This window comes from Salvia hispanica, chromosome 3 (genome assembly GCF_029641045.1).
Source record: "Salvia hispanica isolate PSC_SH4W2 chromosome 3, Shi_PSC_v1, whole genome shotgun sequence".
Lineage (NCBI taxonomy): Eukaryota > Viridiplantae > Streptophyta > Magnoliopsida > Lamiales > Lamiaceae > Salvia > Salvia hispanica.
The window spans coordinates 31356372-31365585 of NC_142694.1; the positions used below are offsets into that span (position 1 = coordinate 31356372).

At 35.3% G+C, this 9214-nt stretch overlaps 1 protein-coding gene across 3 annotated transcripts; it reads left to right on the top strand.

Annotated features, from left to right (window-relative positions):
• The first annotated feature begins 279 nt into the window (after positions 1 to 279).
• Positions 280 to 9214, top strand: LOC125215796 (actin-related protein 4). 3 transcript variants are annotated; one of them, XM_048117347.2, is made up of 21 exons: positions 280 to 417; positions 499 to 561; positions 680 to 771; positions 1637 to 1783; positions 1861 to 1934; positions 2127 to 2207; positions 2630 to 2690; positions 2804 to 2853; positions 3522 to 3576; positions 4387 to 4464; positions 4575 to 4628; positions 5100 to 5153; positions 5225 to 5285; positions 6100 to 6151; positions 6396 to 6462; positions 6754 to 6816; positions 6891 to 6953; positions 7561 to 7623; positions 8147 to 8211; positions 8729 to 8797; positions 8896 to 9214. In XM_048117347.2, the coding sequence occupies exons 2-21, from the start codon at positions 549 to 551 to the stop codon at positions 8939 to 8941; spliced, it is 1308 nt and encodes a 435-aa protein (XP_047973304.1). In that variant the 5' UTR covers positions 280 to 417; positions 499 to 548; the 3' UTR covers positions 8942 to 9214. The 3 variants fall into 3 exon arrangements, with proteins under 3 accessions (XP_047973304.1, XP_088925494.1, XP_047973303.1); XM_089069368.1 differs by lacking the exon at positions 280 to 417 and having other exon boundaries at positions 424 to 561; XM_048117346.2 differs by lacking the exons at positions 280 to 417; positions 499 to 561 and having other exon boundaries at positions 664 to 771.

Here is a 9214-nt window from a genome sequence, read left to right on the forward strand (position 1 = left end):
TTAGCAGTTTCAGTCGCTGTGCAAAGGGTGGGTGCTAGGTGGAGTCACTGAAGGCAACGAGTGAGGGTATCGACGGGTTATGAATTGGATGGGAAAAATAAGAGTAAAATCCTAATCTTAAAAATTCTACTATTAGGTAGTACTTTTTAATTAATCGAGTGCCAAGTACCAAGCACAATATTCTTTTAATCATATTATCCCGGTCCCGATTTTTCGTGGTGCGGATACCCGATTCGTGCTACCCGTCTAAACATCCCTACACATCAAATTCAAGCTATCATTTAGTCATCCAATATTTGTTTTATTTAAATATATAAGAAAAATAAAAACAAAACCCCAAAGCCCCAAACTGAAACTCCTCTTTCTTCACTAGTCACTCCTTCTCCCGCGCGCAGTGAAGTCGTTCAAAGGGGAACGGTAATCCTCTTCATAAACCCTAATTCGCGCGCTAAATCTTCAATAATTGTAACTGAGGAGGCTTTTTCTACCAAATTTCAGCTTCATATCTCGAAATCGAACGTTGCTTTCCAAGCCCTCGTCGAATCATCATGTATGGAGGAGGTGCGTATACTACACTTGATAATTCTCTCAATTTAGTTTGGTAAATTGAATTGCGTATGTTCTGCTCCGTTCTAAACGTTTAATTGAGACATTTGCTGCTTTATGTTATTTGATTCAGATGAAGTATCGGCAATAGTCGTCGACTTGGGTTCCCATACCTGCAAAGCTGGTTACGCTGGCGAAGATGCGCCAAAAGCTGTTTTCCCATCTGTGAGAGCTAACTCAACCTTTTAGCTAGCTATCTCTTTACGAAGCATCTTCTGATTTGTTATCTTTTAGAGTTTTGTTTAGTTTAAATACAATGTGACTCTAGTTAGTAGCTAGAGAGTGAGTGTTGCTATTTGTGGTTCCAAATTTAGAAGTTCTGATGCATTTCCAGCAACTGCCAGTGTAAAAAGTTGAAATGGTTGCTTGAAGATTACGGGTTCTATGTATAGTTGACGCGATGCTTATAGTTAAGTTAGTTTAATTTGTCGAGGTTTGAAGCAAAATGAGAATTTTGGAGGCAGCAGATGACAGTAAGCATACAAGATGAGTATGAGTAGCTTGTTTACCTTTTCAATTGGTTAATCATGGATAGTTCAAAAATATTTGAAGCATCTTTTAAGTACGTGGTCTGCATTGATATTTCATTTGCTATTTGATGTAGGGTTGATATGCTCATGGACTAAATTTTTTGTGAGGCTATGGCCATGTAGCAATATGTATAAATTTCTGTTTAGCCTAACATTGTAATTTCACTTGCTATCTTTGCAATATTCCATTCATTTCTATCAACTTAATAGTTTAATTATTATGGCATACTTACAAAGAGTTGGTTACAATGTCCTTGACTCCTTTCTGACAGGGAAGCCAAAAGTTTAAATATAAGGCGATGAATTACTGTGTGTTCTTTTTCTTGTGTATAAATCCTACAGTACTACAGTAGGAGGAAAGTCACCTTTTGTTCTTCGGAAATATCAAGTTGGAAGCCCTCACTTCTTCAGTTATTATCATAATATCGTCATTGTATCTATTCCTCTCCTTGCGGAATTAACTGTATTCTGATAGAAACACACAAAATGTGTCTACTCAGGTTGTCGGGTCAATTGATGGAATGGAAATTGATGATGCTGACAATGCAAACGTGAACTCAGAATCCACCCCAGAACCTAAATCAAAGGGCAAGAGCAAATTTTATGTAGGATCACAAGACTTGGGCTATCGCAGGGATCATATGGAGGTGCAAATTTTCCATGCATTATTTTAAGCTACGTCTCCTCAATAATTTTGTTGACTGTAGCGGGAAATCAATTTCAGGTACTATCACCTATGAAGGATGGAGTAGTCGTTGACTGGGATATGGTTGAAAACATATGGGACCATGCTCTGAGGTAGCTAACTTGTTAACTTTATACACTTTAATGTCGTTAGGCCTTCTTGTAAACAAGTGGAGAATCGTTTACTTTCTCTAGCAGACATTTTTTACCTTACTTCATTATATTTTTTTATATTTCTATGTCTTATAAGTACATTCTTAGTACTGCACATTAGAATTTTCACAATCTACATGATGTTTGTCACAGGAAATGCCTGTTGATTGATCCAAAGGAACATCCAATGCTCTTTGCCGAGTCATGTTCTAATTCTCAACAACAGAGGGAAAAGTGAGTTGAATGTCTATGTTTTGTAGCTGATGGTACATATCTACATTTTCCGTGGCAACAATGCAGGCATTTTAATATACAATTTTGTCAAATGAGAAGAAGTTAATTATAAATCATTTACAGCATAATGGTGAAGATATGTTTCTGAATTAGCGTCTTATAATATTGCAACTAATAATTATTTTAAATTGGTTAGGTTTCTAGATTTAGTTTGTGTCAGTCTATTGCATACCATAATATGCAGATTGCTGCAATTGACTTCCAAGTGTAGTTTCCACAAATAAGCAGCATACCATGTTCACTGATAGGTCTTGATGTACTATATCTTCTTTGCTCTAGGGTAACATAGATTGTGATTGCTGTAGTGAGGCTTGTGAGATTTATGGTTGGTTTTAAGCTGATTGAGTTTACTTTTCTAACAGGACTGCTGAGATTATGTTTGAAAAATATCAAGTTCCTGCATTATTTTTGGCCAAAAATGCTGTGAGCTCCTATTTCTGATCTGAGTTATGCTTGGAAGCAATGCCTGGTTTGTTCTTTATTTCAGGGCCTTTTATTCTGCCATTTTCTAACTGTAGGCTGTTTATACATTCCAGGTTCTTACTTCTTTTGCATCAGGACGTGCCACCTCTTTAGTTGTTGACTGGTAAGAGCTTATGTACTTTGTCATCAATATTTATTGTCCTTTGAACTTAAGTTACATGAATTTTAACTTTCCATTATGACACTCAACATTCAAATTCAAACCATTTCTTTTTAGTACTTCAAGCTCTTTCACTTGCCTTCACATGTATTGGGAATGAAAAAGTTCCCTTGTTATGGTGTAAGGCAATTGTTCTTCCCTCTCATATGAAATCATTTTGTCCAACAAACAGTCACTGTTATTTTTGGCAAATTTGTGATTTGGTTAATGCTAACTGACTGACCAAGTCTTGTCGGTACAAGTATGTGATGTACTTCAGGTTACTGGTTTTGACTGAATTCTGCCTTTATATAGTAGCATCTATTTATGTAGTTGCACATTCCTCAAAATGATAAATTGCATAATGCAACAATTCATTACTAAATTTATGGAAAATTTGCAATTTCTATAGAATTTCCTGAAATAGTAAATTGTGCAAAGGTTGAATTTGTTTTGCCATTAAGCATTTGTCGTATGAATTTTTAAAGTTCTGTAAGCTACTAAGCTAACACAAATCACAATTAGTAACTTTAGCAGCTTGTGATACTTTCCTTTGCACTTGCTTTTTGCTATTCTGATTGTTGAAAATGCATACTGTGAAGCTAAATTAGCTCATTGGCTCCTTGATTCAGTGGTGGAGGATCTACTACTGTGGCTCCAGTACAGGATGGTTATGTTCTTCAGAAGGTATTCTTGGTTTAATGTGGAAATTTGTTCTAGGATATTTTCAGTTCATCCACATGTATAGATGTATTATAATCGTATTTACTTCCACTTAAATGCATGCACTTCTTTCTCTTTGCAAGATATCCTATCAAGTTTTTACAGTACTTTGTATTTTTCATTCACTATATGGTTACTTCTCTTCACATGCTAGATACTCTTGTGCATGTTGGTGTTTTAGTTCAGCCTTTCTTTGTGGTGTTTTTCTGTCCTTGTTACCATTTTGCTTCTTCTAATATTGAGTCTTACCCAAAAAACAAAAAGAAAGTAAATGTATGACACCGTTATCCTTGATTTTACCTGTTTAAATAATGTTTGGAAATATTGTTCCTGGAATCTAGGATGACATTTTATACAGTAAGGCTTATAAGTATGCTGAAAGGGCATGTACTAGGCCTGATTTTCAGGAATGGGATCTTAGATATAATATTGATTTCGGTTTGAAAAATCAAATTACAGAGACGCTCTTTAGGTCTTTCCTGCCAAGCGCTATAAATAAATAATTGCAGAATTATCATCTTTAAATTTTAAGGAGACCTACCTATGCAACCTGTCATTGTTTGATATGTGGATTATGATTGTTCTCTTCCTGAATAAGAGATTTTTCTAAAAACCTATTATATAGTATCTCTTTTTATAATGCAAATGTTAATGGTTGGCCAATGTCACGGCCTGTTACATTGTCAAAATCATGATTTCAATAGTAAATTATACTATAACCTATTATTTCGATTTCCTATCTTAATTGCAATTCAATTTTCTCTGTGATTGTAGGCTGTATCAACATCTCCCATTGGAGGAGATTTCCTTACTGATTGCTTGTTAAAAAGCCTGGAAAGCAAAGGACTTCCTGTGAGTTCATAATCTACCTCTAGAACTTGCTTTCAGCAAAGTTCGAACTTGTATTCTGCATAAAGTTATAATATGGTTTCTTTTATTCTCATTTATATTCACAATTGCAGATAAAACCTCGTTATGCATTCAAAAGAAAGGAAGTTCGTCCGGGAGAATTCCAGGTCAGCAATCATTCATTTGATGTTCACTAACCAAGTATTTTCTCTATTGTGTAGAAAACGTGGCATGCTATTTGAGTTTTAGTGTATACTTGATTAATACTTAGTACTTTATTATGCATAAGTTATAAGAGAACCAATAGGAATCAGTAAAAAGTATAGTCTGCACTGTCATTATGTTGCAATATGAGGATGGTGTGGAACCTGTATTCGCTGTTTTGCTAATATAATCTTACTCCATCGGTGAAATCAAATCCTTTGTTGTGTGGCTGGCTGAACACATCCCACCTTCTTCTCAGGATGGCGCACATGAAATCATTTTTTAACTCGATGCTACATATGTAAATACAATATTGACTTCTTTTGGCTGCTATTTCCTGATTTGTTTCTTAGCAAATTTAAGGTCTACATCTTGGTTCAAATTTGTGGTTTCATTTCCTGATAATATCATAACTTTGTTCTTGGTTCCAACAGATTGTGGACCTTGACCTCCCCAACACTACAGAAAGTTACAAACTTTATTCGCAGGTCATTCATCTGTAAGAATTCATTTGTTGTTGGCTCCTATTCTGTTGCTAAGACCTTGTTCTTTCTTGCAGCGGGTGATTGTTAGTGATATTAAAGAATGCGTGTGTCGAGCACCGGACACTCCATATGATGGTTTGCACACTTTATATACAACTTAAAGATGCCTTCATGATTATTTGACTATTTTTATGACTTTAATATAGAATATTAGAATGTTAAGTGTCGTCCTGGCTTTTGATGGTATACATGAAGTTAACTAAAGTGACTTACAAGGTTTCTCCCCACCCTATAAAGCCACTACTTACATAGTTACATGACTATTTGATGCAGACCTGAAGGTTTCTTTATAGTTTGCTATCAGCATTGACCTATATTCCTGTTTACTGGATTAAACTAAGTGTTCACATGTTTGTTCTTGGTGATTAAATGTGGAAGTTGAGTCAAAATAGGAGTGAACTGATAGGTATATCTGGGACATCAAATATGATAAGAATGGGCCAGCAGATTGAATTTGATATGCCATAAGCTCAGAGGCATGAATAAATATTGCAATCTTTTTTGGTTTCAACAATAATACCTTTTATGTTTGTTAAGTTTGTGTTCTAATTCTAGATTATGTGCCAGTCGCTAAGTGTCTGCCATCAACTAAGTTATCTTGATTTACTAGATCAGCGAACTTTGTAGGATTGTTAGTCTATTTCCTCCAGTAACTTAGTAATTTATTCAATCTATGGCTATTCTAAGCTCTCTCTCTTTTTGTTGTTTGCTTGTCTGGTGGAAGATAGATATATGGCAAGGATTGGTTCCACTTACTTTATTTTAACTTGGTGTCTTGCATGCTAGTTTTTTGTACTTCTATAGAAAAATGCTGTTTATTAATTTCATTGCCCAAATTGCTTGGGCTAATGCTATGGACCCATATGCTAACATTGTTTCCTCTGGTTAGATACATCGTACTCCAATATCCCAATGACACCTTATGAGCTTCCTGACGGACAGTAAGTTTATTGTTTAACGTTCCTTTTCCTTCATCAATATTTTTAAAACTATCTTTGATTCATCCAAAGTTTGTTCAATTTATGTGGCCCACATGTTTGCCTCAGTATTTAACCTTTCTGAAGATGTACCTAATTGAATGTTACACAAGTAAACTCTAATTCATGTGTTTTTCATTGACCGTTGTTAGAATTTATGCCAACTGTGTGCTTTCTAATTGATTTCTTTTTCTAATGTAATGGGCAGAACAATTGAGATTGGTGCTGACAGGTTCAAGATTCCTGATATATTGTTTAATCCATCTTTAGCTCTGGTGCGTGTAATTTCTGATCAATTTCAGTACTTTTCTTCTTTGATGCATCATATTCTATTCTGTAATGCTAAATATTCTTGCTTGCTACTTCGGTCGTTAGTTTTCAGCAACCCGAGGTCTTCATTGCTATGATTAGAGTGTATTTATAAACCCTAACATCGATAATGAAATTAAATTATGCACATTATTGATGTTGGTAGTGATATACTGACTCTATGGTTAGTCCTAGATTTATTTGGACATTTGTCTCTGAACTTTATCCCTAGCTGATTTAAACCACTTTCTGCGCAGACTATACCTGGTATGGAAAATTCTATAGAGACAACTTCATCTGCCCATGGTCTACCACAAATGGTGAGTAGGTTACATTCAAATATGGGCTCTGTGCTTAGCTGATTCTTCGGTTACACTTTGTTCAACCTCTCCAGGTTATTGAGAGCATAAGCAAGTGTGATGTTGACATCCGCAGAGAACTTTATAGCAGCATATTGGTAAGATGATTACTCCATCATCTTATATAACTTACCAAATAAACATGCTTTCTCTCATAAGCACACTCTGCCATTAGTCTTATTCACCCCAGCCAGGATGTTATACTGTCTATATTTTAAAAACTACATGGTCGTTCCAGGAGGTTGTGCAGTCAGTAATTGAACTAATTAACTTAGTTATTAGGTAATTTTGGGTTCCTTCAATAATTTCAATGGTCTGATAAGGATTTGGTTTTGCAATCCCTTTTGCTTTTGTGTAGGTTTTTACCTCCCTTTTTAGCATTTTTTTTCAAATAAAGCCAAGCCACCATAGTTCTTTCAGGTTTGAATAAGTTTATGGCACATTATCCATGTCATCAATTTGGTAATTTCTACGTAAACTCATTTATTCTAGAAACATAATGTTTAGTGTTGTCATAGTGTCACCATATTTATAAAAGTTCACGTCCTTTCCAACGGTTGTGTCCTCTGAAATGTCCATATAAATTGAATATGAATGAGTATATGTATCAAGTATCAACAACTCCTATTCTTTTGTGTTTAAATAATTACATTTCATGGTACTTAAAGTTTTACAGCTCTCATACCATGATTGTCTATTTTTCAGCTTTCTGGTGGAACAGCATCAATGCAACAGCTGAAAGAACGTCTTGAGAAAGATTTACTGGAGGTTGTCTATTATGCTATATGCTTGTTGGCATGAAAAATATCAAATTCATGTTATGTTTTCTTGCTCTAGCAGAATATGTTTGAACCCCCTGCCTTGTCAAAAACAGAACCGGGAAAAGAGAGGGAAATATAGCAAAATAAATTTTGGGAGATGTCCATTCCATCGTGGCTGAGATTACGTTCTTTTGCTGAGCATGTTTAAGTAGCTTAGTCAACTGCAATTTTGTTTTCTCAGGCACACGCATCCACAGTTCTTAGTGTTATTGTAAAGAATTCAACACATCACTTCAGCTCTTGTCCTTATCCAATCTGCTTCTTGCTATGCTTACCTTGCTATTCTCGAACCATTTCTATATCCCTGTTCGATATTTGGTGAATTTGCCAGATTAGAGGCGTTTTATTACTTTTCTATGTTCCCAATTGATATTGCATACCTGTTACAGTCATAACAATGATCATTTAAGTGAATTTTCTTATAGCTATTGATGAGCAATATCCTGACAATGACTGATATTGTTCTTTAGGAATCTCCTCAAGCGGCTAGGGTGAAAGTTCTAGCAAGTGGAAATGCAACAGAAAGGAGATTCAGGTTGGATTTATTTACTTATTTCTACTTCAAATTGGTTTTGTGATTTGTGCATATCCTAGAGTTCTACTTTGTGACCATCATTTTTGGTGATGAGAAACGGCTATTTTTGGTTGTTTTCAATTTATAAATATTATTGAGTTTTTATCCCTCTAAATATGGATTTTAGACTTCCTATCCAGATTTTTTATTATGTTCAAGCAAGCGAGTTATAAGATGGTAAATGAAGTTTATCCCTTCTTATATCTCAAAGCAAACACACCTTAATGCGTTGCCTTTTATCCCTCTACATTGAACGATGATATAATGAGGTATAAATTTATCACTTAAATTGGGGAACACATTTTTTATATGAAGCAGATAATTAAGTTTTTTAACTTGGTAAATTTTGAATCCGTGCCAATAGCATGGTCTTCAATGATTTCTAGGCAATAGCTACTTTACTTGAATGACTATGTATAGAAACAAAACCCGTGCTAGCCTACGGCCCCGCATCATTTACTGACTATAGTCATTACAGTGTTTGGATAGGTGGCAGTATATTGGCATCACTTGGTTCCTTTCAGCAGATGTGGTTCTCCAAGTCCGAGTAAGCTCTCATTCTTCTCTAACGCACCATACCTCATGCTTCGTGTTATTTCTATTATTGCTCTCATGTCAACTGCATCACCTCCGCTCTATCAACAGGTTCGAAGAGCACGGAGCTTCGTATATTCAGCGGAAATGCCCTTGAAATGCATTGCTTCTTAATCAATTAGCCTTTAGACAATTTGACTGGTAGCATGGACCCTATCTCTGCATCATTCGCTAGTACTCTGTGCTTCAAGAATAGTACCCGGCTTAACCCAGAGATTTGTATGCATTTATTCGAGTTTCTACATTATTCGGTTAGTTGTAGAGATGTGTATCTAACATCCCTAGTTGAACTTGCAATTCATGTTGATATTGGTATGGACGAATATTATACACTTGTTACGAACTCGAAGATTAATATCCTTGAGGTTGA

Coding starts and splice junctions, on each gene's coding strand:
- LOC125215796 (XM_048117346.2), top strand. CDS start 664: ATGTTATTTGATTCAGATGAAGTATCGGCAATAGTCGTCGACTTGGGT. Junction 1,935..2,126: donor ATATGGGACCATGCTCTGAG/GTAGCTAACTTG, acceptor TGTTTGTCACAG/GAAATGCCTGTTGATTGATC. Junction 6,817..6,890: donor CCCATGGTCTACCACAAATG/GTGAGTAGGTTA, acceptor CAACCTCTCCAG/GTTATTGAGAGCATAAGCAA.